The sequence below is a fragment of the Microcaecilia unicolor genome, chromosome 5 (assembly GCF_901765095.1).
Source record: "Microcaecilia unicolor chromosome 5, aMicUni1.1, whole genome shotgun sequence".
In the NCBI taxonomy this organism is placed as follows: domain Eukaryota; kingdom Metazoa; phylum Chordata; class Amphibia; order Gymnophiona; family Siphonopidae; genus Microcaecilia; species Microcaecilia unicolor.
The window spans coordinates 208,720,065-208,741,313 of NC_044035.1; the positions used below are offsets into that span (position 1 = coordinate 208,720,065).

A 21,249-nucleotide genomic window follows, 5' to 3' on the forward strand; every position below is an offset into this window, starting at 1 on the left:
CTCCATCCATGTCCAGCAATTCTCCTCTATCTCCTGTTCTCCTCTCCATCCATATCCAGCGATTCTCCTCTCTCCCCTGCCCAGTGATTCTCTCTTCCCTGCCCTCCCCTCCATGTCCAGCGATTTTCCTCTCTCCCCTGCCCTCCCCTCCCCATCCATGTCCAGCAAATTCTCTCTTCCCTGCCCTCCCCTCCCATCCATGTCCAGCGATTCTCCTCTGTCCCCTGCCCTCCCCTCCCATCCATGTCCAGTGATTCTCCTCTCTCTCCCCTGCCCTCCCCTCCCATCCATGTCCAGCAATTCTCTCTCCCCTGCCCTCCCATCCATGTCCAGCAATTTTCTCTTTCCTGCCCTCTCCTCCCATCCATGTCCAGCAATTCTCCTCTCTCCCCTCCCATCCATGTCCAGCAATTCTCCTCTCTTCCCTCCCATCCATGTCCAGCAATTCTCTCTTCCCTGCCCTCCACTCCATGCCCAGCGATTCTCCTCTCCCCCAGCCCTCCCCTCTCCCATGTCCAGCAATTCTCTCTTCCCTGCCCTCCCCTCCATGCCCAGTGATTCTCCTCTCTCCCCTGCCCTCCCCTCTCCCATGTCCAGCGATTCTTCTTCCAGCCCATCCTACTCCCAGCCTGTCCTCCTTCTCCACTGCCTGCCAATGTCAGACTCAGCAGCGCGAATGGTGCAGGCAGCGATTGAAAGAGGCTGTCAGCGTCAGAGCTTCCCTCTGTGAGTCCCGTCTATGCGAAAACAGGAAGTTGAAACCACATAGGCGGGACTCGCAGAGGGAAGCTCCAACGCTGACAGCCTCTTTCAATCGCTGCCTGCACTGTTCGCGCTGCTGAGTCTTAAAAAAAAAAGTAGGTAGAGAACAGAGGAAGTGCAGGACTCGCCGGGGGGCACAAACAAATCACTGCTCCTCTGTAACGACGAGGAACTGGAATCCACTCGCCTCCTCGGTATCGGGTCCGAGAGAGGTCGGAACGCGGGGAGGGGGCCTGCACAGTAGGAGACTTCGAGGCAGGTGGAGGCCCACTCGACGGCTCACTGCTCCCTGCGTGTGATGGTCTCCAGACAGCCATTACCTGCGCTCCTGAAGTCGATGCCATCTTCAGTGCCGATATCGAAGCCGCCAACCTCGGTACTGATGTCGATGTCGAAAAACCGGTCGAAGCTCCGAAAAGACGGTCCTGAAGAGCTTTCCTCGACGCTTGTGTCCGCCTTTTAAGGCTAAGACACAACTTACATGGTCGGGCCCAAAGTACAGAAGACACCACACGTGGGGTTCGGTACCTGAGATTGGCCGGTTGCACCGAGTACACTTCTTGAAACCGCTGGGAGTTCTCGATGACATGGACGGACATTAGCGGCGGTGAAGTCAAAATTCACAATTGTGCCCAAGTAAAGGGCACAAAAATGAGAAAACGCGTATACACGGACGAAAACGAAAGGAAACTTAAAGGGGCCAAACTAAGAAATAAAGGATTTTTTTTTTTTAAGTTTTGAAGGCAGGAGAAAGAAGTAAAAGAAAACAAGAGAGAGAACATGTATACTCTGGAAGAAAGGAGAAACAGGGGTGATGTGATAGACGTTCAAATATTTGAAAAGTATTAATCCGCAAACGAACCTTTTCCGGAGGTGCGAAGGCGGTAGAACGAGAGGACATGAAATGAGATTGAAGGGGGCAGACTCAAGAAAAATGTCAGGAAGTATTTTTTCACGGAGAGAATAGTGGATGCTTGGAATGCCCTCCCGCGGGAGGTGGTGGAAATGAAAACGGTAACAGAATTCAAACACGCGTGGGATAAACATAAAGGAATCCTGTTCAGAAGGAATGGATCCTAAGGAGCTTAGCCGAGAGTGGGTGGCAGAGCCGGTGGCGGGAGGTGGAGATAGTGCTGGGCAGACTTATACGGTCTGTGCCAGAGCCGGTGGTGGGAGGCGGGGATAGTGCTGGGCAGACTTACCCGGTCTGTGCCCTGAAAAGGACAGGTACTAATCAAGGTAAGGTATACACAAAAAGTAGCACATATGAGTTTATCTTGTTGGGCAGACTGGATGGACCATGCAGGTCTTTTTCTGCCGTCATTTACTATGTTACTATGAATAACTCTCAAATACACGAAGGCTCTTTTCCTCTGGGCTCAAAGAGAGAGACCGACAAGCAGCCACTCTCCACCACGGAAAAGGAAAAACTGAGTGGGGACTCTTGCACGATGGGCGGGAAGATGGCCGTGCATGCGCTGTGCGCGCAAAGTTTTGTTTATTTTGCTCTGGAAAATTGCCGTTCCTGGGCCACTGTGGACGTCGACCCATCAGTGAGAGCAAGCAGCCTGCTTGTCCTCGGAGAATAACAATTCAGAATTTGAACCATATCGGCAATAGATAACCCGAGAATCTCCTTGAGGTATTTCCTCAGGAGAATCTCGGGAGACAGATGATAGATACAAGGAAAATAAAAAAAAACAAACAAACAAACGGAGGTTCCTACTCCTACTGGAATTCTCCATCATTTCTAATTTTAAATATAAATTTAAGGGATCTTTAATTGATGAAAGAGACGTAGCCTGTATGAGTCTCTACATTCACAAATAGTTTATCCAAAGTTTGAATATTTGTATCCACATTAGTTAATTTTTCTACAACTTCTTGAGAAAAACTAACACTATGAGACATTACAGCTGTGAGCAAACCCTCTATCAGATAGTTAAGATCCCATAAATCCTTCAAGGAAATACCCTGTTGAGCTCCCATTATTTGTAAATCCTGGCCCACATCGATAGACTGAAATGGTGTTGGTAAATTTGAATAGGGAAGCAAAGTATTATTAGTAAGTACATTTACAACCAGAGCAGAGGTAACCATTTGGAAAGCCCCTTCCATACAGGATACAGGTGGAAGGGGGGGGGGGGGGGATGCGTTCGTGAGATCTCAAAGAGGCTCCACGTGGAGACAAAGTTTGTAATAATACTTGTTCACATGGCATCCCAGCAACCACATGCCTGTCCACTGGACCCACCGATTTAGGTGTGGAAATCTTCAGTTTAATGTTTCGCTTCGCCGTTTAAAGCAAAAGCAAATATTAAAAAAAAACAAAGTAAACACAAAGTGATCCCTCGGTGTTTCCAAGAGGCTTCTAAGGGCCATACTCCTTTGGCTGCATGCCAGAGACAGCATCGACTCTATAAAGACAAACTCAAAGGCTCAATGACGTCAACAGGTGTTCTGCAAACGCCTGATGAAAATGGCCACGAGCACTCCTCACTGGGAGCCTCTTCTTTCCTGCTAGCTGACAATACAGGAGGACGCTTCTCAAACGCTGTGTGCCAGAGACACACTCTCCCCCAAGGAAACACCAGACAATGCCGGCTCTATGAAGATAAATTCAAGGCCCCAATGACATTAACAGGTGTTCCACAGATGCTTGATGGAAATGGCCAGGAGCACTCCTCACCGGGAGCCTCTTCTCTCCTGCTAGCTGAGCATGCAGGAGGACGGTTTTCAAACGCTGTGCGCCAGAGAGACACTTTCTCCCCCTCTTTCTCCTTATCAATCCTAGCATTTTATTTTTATTTTATCATACCTTTTGAATCATTATAGACCACCTAGATGACATCCATGATGGGTAGTATATCAAAAAAGGTAAAATTATGTATCATACCTGATAATTTTCTTTCCATTAATCATAGCTGATCAATCCATAGACTGGTGGGTTGTGTCCATCTACCAGCAGGTGGAGATAGAGAGCAAAGCTTTTGCCTCCCTATATGTGGTCATGTGCTGCCGGAAACGCCTCAGTATGTCGATATCAAAGCTCCATCCGCAGGACTCAGCACTTAGAGAATTACACCCACAAAGGGACACTCTGCCCAGCTCACCACCGCCGAAACGGGGGAGGGGAATTAACCCAGCTCATCCCCACACAAGTGGGGGAGGGGAATCCGTCCAGCTCATCCCCGCGGAGCGGGGGAGGGACACCACCCCGCCGATGCGGGGGATCTGGCTTATCCTGCAACCGCAACAGGAGCTGACTGACCCTAACACCGCCGAAGCGGGAGGGGTACAAAGCTGCCCTACAGCCGCACGAAGCGGGAGGGAGCGCCGGCAGAATTTATGTCTCAATCCAGCCCCGTAAAACGGAGGGGAGAGGAATGCAGCAGCTCACTGTAACACAAACTCGTCTCAACTCTTGAAGAATCCAATTGAAAAAACTTGAAGACGAAGTCCTCCTGAACAGGAACTGAAGACTAAACTTGAACCTGAAATGCAACCAGAATATAAACAGTACAGATATCTGGGAGGGGCTATGGATTGATCAGCTATGATTAATGGAAAGAAAATTATCAGGTATGATACATAATTTTACCTTCCATATCATCAAGCTGATCAATCCATAGACTGGTGGGATGTACCGAAGCAGTACTCACCCAGGGCGGGACATAGAAATCCCTGACCGCAACACTGAAGCTCCAAACCGGGCCTCCGCCCGAGCAGCCACAGTCAAGCGGTAATGCCTGGAGAAGGTATGGGCCGATGCCCAAGTTGCCGCCTTGCAAACCTCTTCCAAGGAGACGGACCCGGCCTCTGCCATCGAGGCCGCCTGAGCTCTAGTGGAGTGAGCCTTCAGCTGGATAGGCAGCACCTTCCCCGCGGCCACATAAGCCGCTGCAATGGCTTCCTTGACCCATCTTGCCACTGTAGGCTTAGCAGCCTGCAGACCCTTACGAGGACCTGCAAACAGGACAAACAGATGATCCGATTTCCGGAAATCATTGGTCACTTCCAAGTATCTGATGACTCGTCTCACATCCAGAAATTTGAGAGCAGAGTATTCCTTTGGGTAGTCCTCCCTACGAAAGGAAGGGAGACAGAGCTGCTGATTCACATGGAAGCGAGAAACAATCTTGGGCAGGAAGGAAGGCACTGTGCGAATAGTCACTCCTGCCTCAGTGAACTGCAGAAAAGGCTCTCGACATGAGAGTGCCTGGAGCTCGGAAACTCTTCTGGCTGAAGTGATAGCCACCAAAAAGACTGCTTTCAACGTCAGGTCTTTCAGAGATGCCCTCGACAAGGGTTCAAAAGGCGGCTTCTGCAAGGCTCTTAGCACCAGGTTGAGATTCCACGCAGGCACCACTGAGTGCAGAGGAGGGCGGAGGTGATTAACTCCCTTGAGAAAACATACCACATCTGGCTGCGAAGCCAGGGGAGCACCCTTCAGGCAGCCCCTGAAGCAAGCCAGAGCCGCCACCTGGACTTTAAGGGAACTGAGCGACAGGCCTTTCTCCAGACCTTCTTGCAGGAACGCCAGCACTGAAGAAATTGGAGCAGTGAAGGGAGAAAGTGAGCCTGCTTCACACCACGCTGCAAAGGTACGCCAAACCCTGGCGTAAGCAGTAGTAGAGCGCTTCCTCGCTCTCAGCATAGTGGCGATGACCTTGTCTGAGAAGCCCTTCTTCCTCAGACGCTGCCGCTCAATAGCCAGGCCGTAAGACCAAAGGGGGAGGGATCCTCCATCACCACGGGACCCTGATGCAACAGGCCCTGCTCCACCGGCAGCCGCAGAGGGTCGTCCACTGAGAGCCTGATCAAGTCCGCATACCAGGGACGTCTGGGCCAGTCCGGACCCACCAGGATTATCCGGCCCGGATGCTTTGCCACCCGGTCTAGTACCCTGCCCAACATGGGCCAGGGCGGGAACACATAGAGAAGCTCTTGTGTCGGCCACTGTTGGAGAACAGCATCTACTCCCAGAGATCGAGGGTCCCGTCCTCTGCTAAAAAAGCGCGGCACTTGGCAATTGGCCGATGACGCCATCAGATCTAGGCTCGGCTGGCCCCAGCGCTTCGTGATGTCCAAGAACGCCTGAGCCGATAACTGCCACTCTCTAGGATCCAAGGTATGGCGACTGAGAAAGTCCGCCTTGACATTCATGACTCCGGCAATGTGGGCCGCCGACAGCTGTTCCAGGTTCGCTTCTGCCCACTGGCATAGATTCATGGCTTCCTTGGCTAGAGGGGCGCTCTTGGTACCTCCCTGGCGGTTGACATAGGCCACAGCTGTGGCATTGTCCGACAGGACCCGTACTGGCTTCAACGCCAGTACCGGGAGGAACTCCACAAGCGCCAACCGAATGGCTCTGAGTTCCAGGAGGTTGATAGACCACTTTGCCTCTGCAGGAGACCAGAGCCCCTGCGCTGTCCTTCCCATGCAGTGGGCTCCCCAGCCCGTCAAAGAGGCATCCGTCGTGACGACAATCCACTCCGGGGTCACAAGAGGCATTCCTGCAGAGAACTCGTCTGTCTTCAGCCACCAGCTCAGCGCCTTGCGCACTGCTGGGTCCAAGGGAAGGCGCACAGCATAATCCTCCGACACCGGAGTCCAGCGCTGCAGCAGAGAGTGTTGTAGTGGTCTCATATGAGCCCTGGCCCAGGGCACTACTTCCATCGTGGCCGTCATAGAGCCCAACAGCTGCACATAGTCCCAAGCCCGAAGTGGAGAGGCTACTAGGAACTGGTCCACCTGAGCCTGAAGTTTGACAATCCGATTGTCCGGCAGGAACACTCTGCCCACTTGGGTGTCGAATCGAACTCCCAGATACTGCAGGGACTGAGTCGGGCGCAGCTGGCTTTTCTCCCAGTTGATGATCCACCCCAGGGAGCTCAAAAGAGCAATCACCCGGTCCACAGCCTTGCCGCACTCTGCATAAGAGGGGGCTCGGATCAACCAGTCGTCCAGATAAGGATGGACTTGTACTACTTCCTTTCGCAGGAAGGCCGCGATGACCACCATTACTTTGGAGAAGGTCCGCGGAGCAGTAGCCAACCCGAACGGGAGGGCTCTGAACTGGAAGTGTCGGCCCAGGACTGCAAAACGCAGAAAGCGTTGATGAGGAGGCCAGATGGGAATATGCAAGTACGCTTCCTTGATGTCCAAGGATGCCAGGAACTCCCCTGCCTTCACTGCCGCTATAACAGAGCGGAGAGTCTCCATGCGAAAGTGCCGAACTTTCAAGGCCAGATTGACCCCTTTGAGGTCGAGGATAGGCCGGACAGAACCTCCTTTCTTTGGTACCACAAAGTAAATGGAGTAACGTCCCTTGCCAAGCTGATTTTCTGGCACCGGAACGACCGCACCCAGGCGGATCTGATTGTCCAAGGTCTGCTGCACTAACACAGCTTTGACCGGAGACTTGCAGGGAGAGAATACAAACCCGTCTCTTAAGGGTCGGCAGAACTCTAGCTTGTAGCCATCTCTGATGACTTCCAGCACCCAAGCGTCTGAAGTTACCCTGGTCCACTCGCCCAGAAACGAGGACAGGCGTCCTCCAATCTGCACTGGGCCATGGACCAGGACCCCGTCATTGGGTACGAGACCCTGGGGGAGGACCGGAGGGCGCACCTCCGGGACGGCGGTCTCTGCGAAAGGAATGCTGCTTGGGGGAGAAGTTCCTCTTGAAGGAAGAGGGGGCAGAGGGGGCAGAGGAGCCCGACTTGCCCGGGCGGTACCGACGGGCTTCCTGAAACCATCCTCTGGAGATACCGGGGCGAGCACTGGCCCGAGCCCTGACCTCTGGTAACCTCCTGCCCTTAGATGTGCCGAGATCGGTCACAATTTTGTCCAGCTCGACCCCAAAGAGCAGCTTGCCTTTAAAAGGCAATTTAGCCAGGCGGGACTTAGAGGCGTGGTCAGCAGACCAATGTTTCAGCCAAAGCCACCGCCGCGCAGAGACTGTCTGAGCCATACCTTTAGCCGAGGCTCTCAAGACATCATACAGTAAGTCTGCCAAATAAGCCAAGCCCGATTCCAGGGCCGGCCAATCAACCCTCAAGGAAGGATCCGAGGGGGAAGCCCGCTGCACAATCGTCAGGCACGCCCTGGCCACATAGGAGCCGCAAACTGAGGCCTGCAAACTTAAGGCAGCCGCCTCGAAGGACGACCTTAAGGCCGCCTCCAATTTTCTGTCTTGGGCGTCCTTTAGGGCCGTGCCACCTTCCACCGGCAACTCCGTTTTCTTAGTCACCGCAGTGATTAAAGAATCCACGGTAGGCCAAAGAAAGGCTTCCCGTTCACTTTCAGGCAAAGGATAGAGGCGGGACATAGCCCTAGCCACTTTGAGGCTCGCTTCCGGGACATCCCATTGAGCCGAAATTAAGGTGTGCATGGCATCATGCACGTGGAAGGTTCTAGGCGGGCACTTCGTCCCCAGCATAATGGCGGAGCCAACAGGGGCTGAGGGAGAGACGTCCTCTGGAGAGGAAATCTTCAAAATGCTCATGGCCTGCAGTAACAGGTTGGGCAAATCCTCTGAGCGAAAGATCCACGCTGCAGAGGGGTCATCCGCTCCATCCGAGCGGGAATCCGTCTCCTCCAAGGAATCCGCAAAGGACCGTTGGGAGAACTCAGATACGCTGCCCTCATCTACATCAGAGGAGACAAAGTCCTCTAAGCCCTGGGAATCCACCCGAGGGCGTTTACTTCCGGGGGCCTCAACCCCTTTGTCGGACAAGGGAGAAGGGGCAGCGTTTTGCATAAGGAAGGCCTGATGCAGCAGCAAAATAAACTCGGGGGAGAAACCCCCCAGACTGTGTATTTCAGCAGCCTGGGCCACAGCCCTAGACGCACCCTCAACCGGCGCTCGCAAGAGCGGGGGAGAAACATGCTGCGCATCCAAGATGGCATCCGGCGCGACACTCCGCGAAGGAGCCACGCGGGAAGAACGGCGCTTAACTTTAGCCGCTTTTTTGCCGTCGCCCAAATCAAGGGCGGCCATGGCATGAACGTCTCCCAGCTCAAGGGCGGCCCAAGAAGAAGCCGTCCGAGCAAAGTGGTCGGCCAAGATGGCGGAGGCGAGCAGCGGGTGATGGGCGTTTATGGCGGGAAAGACCGCCGCACCGGAGGAAGACCCGGGACACTGACCGGCCTCCAAACTGACACCCGACAAGGGCGAATCAGACTTTAAAACCCCCGCATCCCCGCTAGAAGCGCACACGCGGTCCGGGGAGCGATTCTTCGCGCCCTCCGACGCCATAGGCCACGTGGAGATCGATCGGGGAACCCCCTGCCCGCTATAAAAAGGTAAATTTACCTGCTTCTCGCTCCGAGCTGTAACGACCTGGTGTCCCAGTGAGTAGCTGCAATAAACGTTTAAATAAACGTCGAAATAAACGCCCTTAAGGACGTCCAAAAATTTTTTTTTTTTTTTTTTAAACGGAGCCAGCGGGAGGGGGGAGAAAAAGAGGGACCTGGCGCCACCAGGTTTGCACTTGCTCAAGAAGAGCCCTCAACCCCAGGTACTCAACAAAACCTAAAAATTAGGCTTGGAGACCTAGCCAGAGCTGCTGCTGTGTGTGACCACCACCTGCTGAGATAGAGAACATACAGAGGAGTTTTCGGCAGCACATGACCACATATAGGGAGGCAAAAGCTTTGCTCTCTATCTCCACCTGCTGGTAGATGGACACAAACCACCAGTCTATCGATTGATCAGCTTGATGATATGGAATAAACCCGAAACTTATTTCAGGCCTAATACACATTTTACTAATTATTCTGATCCCTATTTTTTTTCCTGGGCTGTAAGCTGAGCATCATGCCATTTATCGTCCTAATAGCTGCGAGACTGAAGTGATTCTATCCAATAAGCTGCATGTGTATAAACGCAACATCCATACAACTACAATATATAAGCAACAAACAAGGCATCATGTTAAGTCCTTCAGTATATTCTCTCATTGTACCCAATACAGAAATTTGTTAACAAACGAGGGTAGGGAAAAGGCACAAATGGAAACAGAAAGTAAAGATGCTACAACCAACAATGAACAAAGCACTTTGAAATCTTTATCTGTGTTTGTTAAATAGGAAATATGTCAAACCTTTATCTGTGTTTATTAAATAGGAAATATGCCAAATTAAACAAAAAATATTTCAGAGGCTGAAACAGAGGCCCTTTTACTAAAGTTTAGTGTGTGCTGACATTAGCATATGCTAACTGCCATGTAGCCCACAGATATAAAATACAACACACAGCATTTAGCATGTACTGCTGTCCATTACTGCATGCTATGCTTTAGTAAAAAGGCCCCTAGACATCTACCCTCTAATTCTATTTAGAGCGCTCAAAAATGTGAATGCAAATGATAACTGGGCATTATCATTGGTGCTAATCAGCAATAACTGGGATTTACGTATGCATCTTTATTGTCAATATTTTATAAAGATGCAAACAAAATTTTATGTGTAGATCCGAAAAGGGGGTGTGGCCATGGGAAGGGCATAGTGTTCCTAGGATTTGAGAACAGTGTTATAGAACCTTTGAATTTAGGTGTGGGGGATTTACACCAGGGTTCAGTTGGTATAAATCCTCATGCCCAAAAATGGGCGCAGAACCTGGCACTAAGTGCTATTGTATAAACGGTGCCCAAATTTGAGTGCCATTTATAGAATACTGCTTAGCATGCATTTTTTTTTTGGTATCCAAATTTGGACACCATTTACAGAATTGAGTCCCTAATTTCTAAGTGGGTAAAAAAAAAACCAAGCAAATAGTTTACTGTACCTTCTTTCCAGCAAGGATGTGAGTGGGGTTTACTTCTGGCATTATACCAAATGAGTTGCCGGCAGCCATCATATGCACAAGAGTACTCATCATCTCCAATACCATAACCCTCCTTTACAGAAAAATACATGTATTTAGGAACTTTACTTTTATATTTTATACATTCAAACAAAATGACACCTTTTGAAAGAAAAAGAAGCATCCAGCAAATTATTTCCCCCAAGAAAAAAAATTAAGATGTTACACAATGCGCCCACAGATATGACGTTTCTCCTCTGTTGAAGGCAAAACACTGGCTACCAGTTTCAGCCTGCATTAAGTATAAAATGCTTATGCTTGTACATAAAGGATTACTCTTCACTTCATCCAGTTATTTAGCTAATCACACAATTCCCTATATTTCCCCTCAATCTCTTTGTTCTTTGCAATTGGCCCTGCTAGCTCTTTCTTCCCTTTCCTACATACACTGGCACTCAACTAGGGATTCAGCCTTTTGTTATTTAGGGTCACCTCTGTGGAATTCTTTGCGACTAAACCTTTGACTTGAAACTTCAAATAAAAAATTTAAAATAACTGTAAAGTTTAATTAAAAAGCCAAGTTTAGAGTTATTTTATTGGTTTATACAATAAGTAATCCTTCCCCGCCTCCCCAACGAATTTACTCCAAACTGACATCCCCACTGAGTCTCAACTACACCTAAATAAAAAAAATAGGTTTCAAAGAGATCAGAATATCACTTATAGCTCTAAACGTACTGTTAAAAGAAGACAATTCCAAAGGGAGTGGAGGTGAGCCAATGACAGCTCAGTTCCTTGTAGATTCATTGTGGTCATGTTTTGGAAAGGGAATATGAAGATGTTGGTCATTAAGAAAATGGACTGTTCTGGATGGTATATAGGGAATAACTAAAGAACATAGGAAGGAGTGGGTAATGAATAATGTTTTTTATATACCAACTTTCCGTGGTACAACCAAAGCAGCTTACATAGAGGCATATTTTCAAAGCACTTTAGGAGGCTAAGTTCCATAGGTTTCTATGGAACTTTGGGAGGCTAAGTGCTTTGAAAATGAGCTTGATAGTATTTTTAGGTATGCCAGTATGAAGCAGTTTGTGAGATGAAGTTAATATTTTATGTTGAATCCTGAAGGCGACAAGAAGCCAATGATGCAGAATAAGTAAGGGGGAGTATGTGGTCAAATTTGGTAGCATGAGAGAAGAGTTGAATAGTTGTATTTTAGTTTTTCTAAAGACAGCAAATATGGTGCTGTGGGAGACCTTAGTAAATAATGTTGAAGTCTAGTTGCTATATCATCAAGGTCTAGAGGAGGGTCATTTGTGAGGCCTCATCTAGGTCATTTTACTGTCCCCCAAATCAATGATCTCGGGCACAACAGGAATGTATGGATTTTATTGCTAAAATTTTAGAAGATAATAAGGATTGTAAGGTCAAAAACTATTTGATTTTTTGGAATCACATGAATTGAAAAGAGCAGGATTGGGACCAACAAATATTAAAGGAAATCAGCTGGACTTATCTACTATAATAAAACGTACCCTCAACGTTCTGAGGACACTGACGTCACTGAAGTCACTCAGACTCCCAGAACGGTTCGTGGATTCATGGTGGTGAAGCCACCCCACAGACCCGTGCCCCGCCCTCGCGTCAAACATCATGATGTCGAGGGCGGAAAAAAAAAATTTACTAAACAAACGGATCGCACCCACGCACAGGGAGGAGGAGTAGGGAAACAAGCGGAGCGTGTTTCCCTACTCCTCCCCCTGCCGACCCACCCGCGGAAAGGGAAACCACTTCCAAAGCTCCAGAGTCCACATGACAACCCCCTCCTAAGCCACCCACCTTCGTGTTGCTTTGCCGGTCGGGGACCCGAAACCCCGCCAGCACAAGTCCTGTCTGCTGACTACGGCGTCATCATCGGCGTTGCTAGCCTGTGCAGGCAGGGCTTCTGTGCGTCTGACGTCCTGCAAGTGCAGGATGTCAGACGCACAGAACCTCGCCCTGCACAGGCTAGCAGCGCCGAAGATCGCTGGAGGAGTCAGACTCACTCAGCACACACACAGGACTTCTGCTGGCGGGATTTTGGGTCCCCCGCCAGCAAAACTACGCGACGGTGGGTGCAATGACCACAGTGGGTGGGATGGCGGCGGCCGGGTGCATCGCCGTGGGTGGGATGGCGGCGGGAGGGGGGGCATCGCGCAGAGGAGGCGCTTCATTCCTTCTTCTTAAAAGCAGGATTCTCCCCTTCCCCCCCCCCCCCCAAAACTGAACCATACAACACACACACACTCATCTGGCACCCGCTTCCTTCCCCCCCCCCCCCCACACTTACTCACTCACTGTCATTTGGCCACACTTCCTCAACGCCCCCCCCCCAACACACACACACACTCTCATCTGCCAGCGCTTCCTGAAACCCCTGCCCCCCCCCCACACTCATCTGGCTGTGGTTCCTGACCCCCCCCCCCCACACACACACTCACTCTCATTTGGCCACACTTCCTCAATGCCCCCCCAACACACACACACTCTCTCTTTCTCTCATCTGGCAGCGCTTCCTGAAATCCCTGCCCCCCACATACATACTCACTCACTCATGTGGCAACCCCCCCCCCCCACACACACTCACTCAGTCTCTCATATCGCACCGCTTCCTGACCCCCCCCCCACACACACACACTCTCGCTCATCTGGCAGCGCTTCCTGAAGCCCCCCCCCCCCCCACACACACACACACTCATGTGGAAACACTTGATAAACCGCCTCCCCCACACACTCACTCACATCTCGCAGCACTTCCAGACCCCCCCCACACACCCCTCTTCTTCCAAGCTGAAACCCCCAACACACACACACACCCACATACCCCTCCAACACACACACACACACACTCTTTCTCACTCTCATCTGCCAGCACTTCCTGAACCCCCCTCCCCCCCACATACACTCTCTCTCTCATCTGCCAGCGCTTCCTGAAACCCCGTACACACACACACACTCACTCTCTCTCATCTGGCAGCGCTTCCTGAACCCCACACACACACTCTCACTCATCTGCCAGCGCTTCCTGAAACCCCATACACACACACTCACTCTCTCTCTCATCTGCCAGCGCTTCCTGAACCCCCCTGCCCCCCCACACACACACTCACTCAGTCATCTGGCATCGCTTCCTGAACCCCCCCACACACACACCCACTCTCTCACTCGCATCTGGTAGCGCTTCCTGAACCCCCCGCACCCCTCTTCTTCCAACCTGAACCCCCCCCCCCCAACACATCCCCCCTCCCCCTCCTCCAGCACACCAATTGCTTGGGTGCAGTGGCGGGAATCTCAAACACCAGAGACAGAAGGGTGGGGGGGGGGCTGACACCAGAGAGACACAGGAAGGGAGGTATCTCTGTCACACACACTCTCTCTCTCTCACATACAATGTCTTTCTGGCTCTCACTCTCACACACTCTGTCTCACACTGTATCACATTCACTCTCTATGTGTCACACAGTCACTCACACACTCACTCTCACAGAGAATCTGTGTCTCACACACACTCTCTCTCTCTCGCACACACACACTCTCTCTCACACTGTGTCTCACATATGCACTTGCACACACTCATTCTCACACACACACTCTCTCACAGACACACTCACACCCAGACTCACTCTCTCTCTTACACACACACACACACACACACACTTTCACTCTGTCTCTCACACAGTCACTCTCACATACACTCTCCCAAACATACACACTCTGAGAAAAACCTTGCTAGCACCCGTTTAATTTGTGTCAGAAACGGGCCTTTTTTACTAGTTTGCATATAAAGTAGAGGACCAAAGGTGTATTTTTATATCTGATTCAATTTGGGAGCAAATTATTTGGTCGGATCATTCTATGTTGAGTTTTATTTTAAACTGGAAGGAAAGTAAACAATTGTGAACTATTTTAATAAACAAAAAACTGATACTAGGGGAAAAAATGATGAGAAGGAAATTTGGTCAAAAATACAAAAGGGCTGTGTGGTACAATTTTGTTTCTCAGTATGGCAAAGATAATGACAGAGGAGGTGGAGTTTAGAATAAAACCAAGGGGAAGAGGGACGACAGAAACATGAGGGGGAAAGGAGAGAGGCACAATTATATAGAAGGTGATGGAGAGAGGTATCATGAGTAGCTGCTTGGCAGGCGAGTGGGAGGGAAGGGGGAGGGGGAGGTATAAGGACCAGAGCAGTAAGATGATAAAAGGTTGATCTGTAAGAGATCAGAATGGGAGAGGAGGGAGGGTGAAGATAAGGGTGGGGAATATCAAGCGTGAAAGAGAGAAAAAGGTGGTCTGTCCAGGGAACCGGATATCGGAGGAAATGGTGCATTGAGGGGTGGTGGTGTGTGAAAACTAAGTATGTGGTCGGCAGAATGGGTGGGAGAAGAAATATACTTAATCAAACCAGTGACTGACAAAAAGAGAAGAAGGAAGCCAAAGAGTCGGAGGAGGGCAGGTTGAAATCTCCTATGAATAGGAGAGGAGGAGAGAATATACTGAAGCATTCCAAGGTGAAGGACATGAGTCCATCCAGGAAAGAGGCAGAGAGAAGGGGCAGATGGTAGACAAAATGAAAATGAGGAGAATGTAACTTGGAGCAAAAAAGCACCACAGAGGAATTTGAAGGGGCAATGGGAAACACACAACAAGGAAACAAATAGGGAGGCAACTGTCACGTCTGTGGCCGTGACCACCCTCAGCCTTACCTTCTTTCTGGGGGTCAGCAGCTCTGCTGGCTTCTGTCTGTGTTTGTCTTGTCTCTGTCCTGGTGTGCTGGCTGCTTCCAGCATGAACCTGATTGCTTCACTAGACCTCACCTGTGTGGGCTATGTCTCTCTAGGGAGCCAGCATCTAAGATAGCTGCCACAGGCTCTGTGCCAGCTTCCAAGATGGCTCCTGCTTGTCTTTTCTGTGGGCTCACTTCCTATGTGTGTCAAGCCTCTCTTTGGGGTCAGTGTACTTCCTGCTTCTGTCCTACTGCTGGTGACTCATCAGTGAGAGACTTCATAAGGAAGTGCTGTGTTTGCAGACAGGGCCTTTGCATAAGTGTTATGCCCGTAGGACAGGTCAGGTTAGTAAGTGTCTTCTGCACTACTACTTAGCCTCTCTCTGGGTTCCAGCCCAGTTTCTTTCTGTGTCTGTGTCTCTGTTGTCCTTCCGTGGGGGGGTCTTCCCTGCCACTGTCTGTCTGTGGACTGCGGGTCCTTCCTGGCTTACCCTGTGTTTGGGGTGAAGCCTCTGTTCCTGGCTTACCCTGTGTTTGGGGTGAAGCCTCTGCTCCAGGCTTACCCTGTGTTGGGGTAAAGCCTCTGTTCCTGGCTTACCCTGGGTTGGGGTGAAGCCTTTGTCCGGGTTTGTTCTCTGTCTGTTTGCGAAGCCTCAGCCTTTGTGGGTTCCCCAGTCAGTGTGGGGAACGGCTGTGGCTTCAGACCCTTGGCCTGTTCTTCCTGGTTACTCTGTTTGCTGTGCTGCCTGCCCAAGACCCTTGGCCTGTTATTCCTGGTTTGCTCTCTTTATCCTGAACCCTGCCTTGCCTAGCCTGTGTGCCTACCCTGCTTGTATATCCTGAATCCTGTATCTGTCTGGCTAGTGTGTTTTCCTGGGTGATTATTCCTGTATCCTGTCTCCACCTAGCTAGAGGGTTTACCCTGTGGGTATTCCCGGATCCCCGTTCTGCCTAGTGTGTTGCTGCCCTAGTCCTTGCTCCTGCTAGCTTCTGTACGCCTTGTGTTCCTTGGTCTGTCTTCTGGGTCTTGCTAGTGGCTGTGCAGCAGCACACTGTCTGAGTCTAGTTCCGTGCCCTGTCGCCCTAGTGTATCCCAGACCCCGGGGTGGGTCCTCTGGATCTTCAGTTCCTGCCTTATCCTGCAAGTCCTGCTGGCCGCCTGCACTTCGGAGCTCAACTCCAGAGGAACGGTGGCTAGGTGCAGGTGAAGCTGTTCCTGTCTCATCTGTTCTAGTTGCCTGCCTTGTACTACTCCAGTCCAGAGTTCCAGTACTGCTCTTCTGTGTTTCCAGTCCCGAGGTGGTCTTGCCTGCCGCTGCCGCTCCTCGGCAGTGGCCCAAGGGCTCACGAACTCCAGTCCTGCCTCGAGGACCTGACAGAATGCCAAGGCCCTCGAGAACGCAACAGCAACACTCTTGCCCCAACAAACTAGGTTGGAGGCGTGTAGGGAATGGATGTCTGAGGGGAAAGATTCTGAGAGAAAGGCGGTGCCACTTGGACATAACCAGGTTTCTGTTACTCAAATAATGCCTATGTGCTGAGTGGAGAAAAGATCAGCACTGAGAGAGCCCCGGTGACAGTCAGAACGAACATTAATAAAGCCAATGCGGAGAGAAGTGAGAGCAGGGGGAGTGCTGGAGGAGACAGCTAGAATGGGGATCAGTGTACGAGAAGTTGGCTAGGGTCAAAGAGAGGTACAGGCTAACGTATACTGATGTGAACCAGAATGCAATGAAATGCAGGTGAAGACTTTTAAGAGATGGTAGATTGTAACGTGGTCATAGTGTAAGTAGGAGGAGTGAAGTGCAGAAGAGGGAAAGAGGAAAAAAAATGAGACCAAGCATAGAGATGAGCCAGCAGATGCCCAAGAAGTTGCCCAAAGGACACCCCCCCCCCCCCCCACCGGTGCAAGCACCTGGAGGGTGACTGCTTGAAATAGTGCAGGAGAAGTGACATCACCTTGTTGAATATGCAAGAGAAATTTCATGTAGGAGTCAGAGTACAAAAAGAAATCTGCAATTATAAAACCTGTGGGATCATTATGGATCAGCTGTTTGATTCAAAAATACTTCAATAATTGACATAGCTTTAATTTACAGAATAGCCATATACAATGTTCCTACAAGTTTTATATTTCAAATGATGGTTCTGGCAAAGCAAAGACATTATTTCTGCTATTGGGATTGTTTTTTTCAACACATCTCAGGTCCTGCCATGGGGACCACCATGGCCCTCTCTGTACCATATTTATGCAGAATTTTGAAAGTATACGAGTATGGAACAATCCTTTTGCAATATATGTCAAGTTGTGGAGATCACAGAGTAAATGCAGGCTATGCAATTATGAAGACAATTCACTGTTGAGTCTGTTCAGATTTTTTTTTAATTTTAAACGCCAGGTCAAGGATGTTCAAGCTCATCTCTTAGGCGGATATTATCCCCTAATGCATTTTAAATTGAGCCTATATGAAAGCGAAGTACCTTAATAGGGACCATTTTTTTCTACCCCATACAAAGGAAGAGACCAAATTTTCGTTGACATGTGTGCTCAAGTGTAGTTCTGGATTGAAAAAATAGTGTAGATTTTGAGACAACATTGGTTTGTTCTTACTTTACAGCTGGCGTTTCAAGGTAAAAATCTGAGACTAGCCTACAGGCAGCATCACCATTTAAAAGATTAAGCCTGTCTGATATTCGGCACACTCCCACCAATGATAGAATATTTGGAACTCATACTAAATCTGTGAAAAACCTGTGATGTCACTTTAGAACTCAACAAGTCGATTATAGATCCTGTTTCAACAAGAAGCATGTTTTACATCACCATACCACCTGCACTACTAGTTTTGTGGTATATATCATATGCCCTTGTCCTATAATACACATGGGACAAACTACCCATCCTTTTAAGATTCAGATGGTGGATCATAAAAGTTGTTTAAAGCTGCAAAATACACTAGTTCTTTTAGCTCATCATTGTATGGTGCTACAACATTCTTTTTCTTCATTAAGATGTTGTGCTATAGATCAAGTCCAAGACAGATAAACCTTATAGACAAACAACCCAACTTCAGCGAGAACAATTTTGGATATTTACTCTGAGCACCAAAGCGCAGCATGGTCTTAATCAGAAAATAGAATGTAAAAGTTTTTATTGAAACAATGGAGAGCATTAGTTAGTGGGAATAAGATCACACACCATGTTTCTTATTTTATTTATTTATTGGGATTTATTAAACGCTTTTATGAAGAGATTCATCAAACTTACAATTTTGTTAATAGCATAATAGTAGAAAAATGAACACGTATAAACAAATACAATAAAAGAGGAAAACTTGAAAACATTTCAATCTTGAAATATGAAGGTGCTCTGCAGACATTTTTGAATGGCATTTAACATTTAAACAAGAAGCATGGATGCTGTTCAAATACACCGTCCTGGAGGCCCAGGCTAAACATATTCCACGTATCAGAAAAGGAGGACAGAAAACCAAACGACAGTCGGCATGGTTAAAAAGTGAGGTAAAGGAGACTATTAGAGCTAAAAAGGAATCCTTCAGAAAATGGAAGAAGGAACCAAATGAAGAAAATAACAAGCGGCATAAGGAATGTCAAGTCAGATGCAAAGCGCTGATAAGAAAGGCAAAGAGGAATTTTGAAAGAAAGATAGCGTTAGAGGCGAAAACTGATAGTAAACATTTTTTTAGATACATTAAAAGCAGGAAACCGGCAAAAGAATCGGATGGCCCGCTGGATCACCAGGGTGTAAAAAGGGCAATCAAAGAAGACAAAGAAATAGCAGAAAAATTAAATGAGTTCTTTGCTTCGGTCTTCACCAAGGAAGATTTGGGTGGGATACCGGTTCTGGACAGGGTATTCGAAGCTGAAGAGTCGGAAAGACAATGAAATATCTGTAAACCTGGAAGACGTAATGGAGCAGTTCTACAAACTGAAGAGTAGCAAATCTCCTGGACCGGATGGTAGTCACCCCAGGGTACTGATAGAACTAAAAAATGAGCTGCCAGAGCTACTGTTATTGATTTTTAATTTATCCTTAAAATCGAGCGTGGTACCGGAATACTGGAGGGTGGACAACGTAATACCGATATTTAAAAAAGGTTCCAGAGGAGACCCGGGAAATTATAGGCCGGTGAGTCCGACGTTGGTGCCAGGCAAAATGGTAGTGAATATTATCAAGAACAAAATTACAGAGCACATTCAAAAGCATGGACTAATGGGACAAAATCAACATGGATTTAGTGAAGGGAAGACTTGCCTCACCAATCTGCTGCATTTTTTTGAAGGAGTAAACAAACGTGGACAAAGGTGAGCCGGTTGATGTTGTGTATCTAGATTTTCAGAAGGCGTTTGATAAAGTCCCTCATGAAAGACTACAGAGGAAATTAGAGGGACATGAGATCGGAGGTAGTGTCTTACTGTGGAATAAAAACTGGTTGAAAGATAGGAAACAGAGAGTAGGATTAAAAGGTCAATATTCTCAATGGAAAAGGGTAGTTAGTGGGGTCCTTCAGGGGTCTGTGCTGGGACCTCTGCTTTTTAACATATTCATAAATGACCTAGAGATGGGGGTAACTAGTGAGGTAATCAAATTTGCCGATGACACAAAGTTATTCAAAGTCGTCAACTCGCGGGAAGATTGTGAAAAACTACAAGAGGACATTATAAGACTGGGAGACTGGGCGTCTAAAAGGCAGCTGACATTTAATGTGAACAAGTGCAAAGTGATGCATGTGGGAAAGAGGAACCCAAACTATAACTACGTCATGCAAGGTTCAGCGTTGGGAGTCATGGACCAAGAAAGGGATCTAGGTGTCATTATTGATGATACGTTGAAACCTTCTGCTCAGTGTGCTGCTGCGGCTAGGAAAGCAAATAGAATGTTGAGTATCATTAGGAAAGGGATTGAAAACAAAAATAAGGATATTATTCTGCTGTTGTATCACTCTATGGTGCGACCACGCCTCGAGTATTGTGTTCAATTCTGGTTGCCGCACCTCAAAAAAGATATAGTGGAATTGGAAAAGGTGCAGAGAAGGGCGACAAAGATGATACAGGGGATGGGACAACTTCCCTGTAAGGAAAGGCTGAAGAGGCTGGGGCTCTTCAGCTTGGAGAAAAGGCGGCTGAGGAGAGATATGATAGAGGTCTGAGTGGAATGGAACAGGTCGATGTGGAGCGTCTTTTTACGCTTTCCAAAAATACTAGGACAAAGGGACATGCGATGAAGCTGCAGTGTGGTACATTTAAAACAAATTGGAGGAAATTTTTCTTCACTCAACGAGTAGTTAAACTCTGGAATTCGCTGCCGGAAAAAGTGGTTAAGGCGGTTAACTTAGCGGACTTCAAAAAAAAGGTTGGACGGCTTCCTGGAGGAAAAGGCCATAGAATGTTATTGAATGGACGAGGGAATAATACACTATTTCTAGGATAGGCAGGACAAATTGCTTGTTTTTTTGGCCACTGTCGGTGACAAGGTGCTGGGCTCGATGGATCCTTGCTCTGTCCCAGCATGGCAATGCTTATGTACTTATGCTAACCTCCCTTTTTACTAAGCAATGCTAGCGGCTGCTGTGCACTAATTCTGACACAGCGCATTCACTCTGAATAGGCTGTGTTGGCATTGCCACGTGGCTTACTAAATGGGGGGAAGTGAGTGCAATGAATCTTTAAATGTGAATACTATGGATTTTGTGAAAAGCAGAGAAGGAACATATTTTGTTTGCTACAGTGACACTCCAGTGTACTTTTGATCCAGTTCGTCCTTAAAGCAGCACTTGGCAAAACGCTGGCTATCATTGGGTGAAGCCAGGATCAGATAAGTCATGCACTTTGGTGTACACTGTGGTTAACGTAATTTCTAATGTTTGCATTGCATAAAGCTGAAAGG

General features: G+C 48.6%; 1 protein-coding gene across 3 annotated transcripts in view; it reads right to left on the reverse strand.

The window, feature by feature from the left end:
• Positions 1–21,249, reverse strand: part of RSPRY1 (ring finger and SPRY domain containing 1) — a 663,702-nt gene that overhangs the window by 197,380 nt on the left and 445,073 nt on the right. For all 3 annotated transcript variants that reach the window (XM_030203731.1, XM_030203729.1, XM_030203730.1), the window contains one exon: positions 10,556–10,667. In XM_030203731.1, the coding sequence (XP_030059591.1) occupies positions 10,556–10,667 (112 nt within the window). The remainder of the gene's footprint in view (positions 1–10,555; positions 10,668–21,249) is intronic.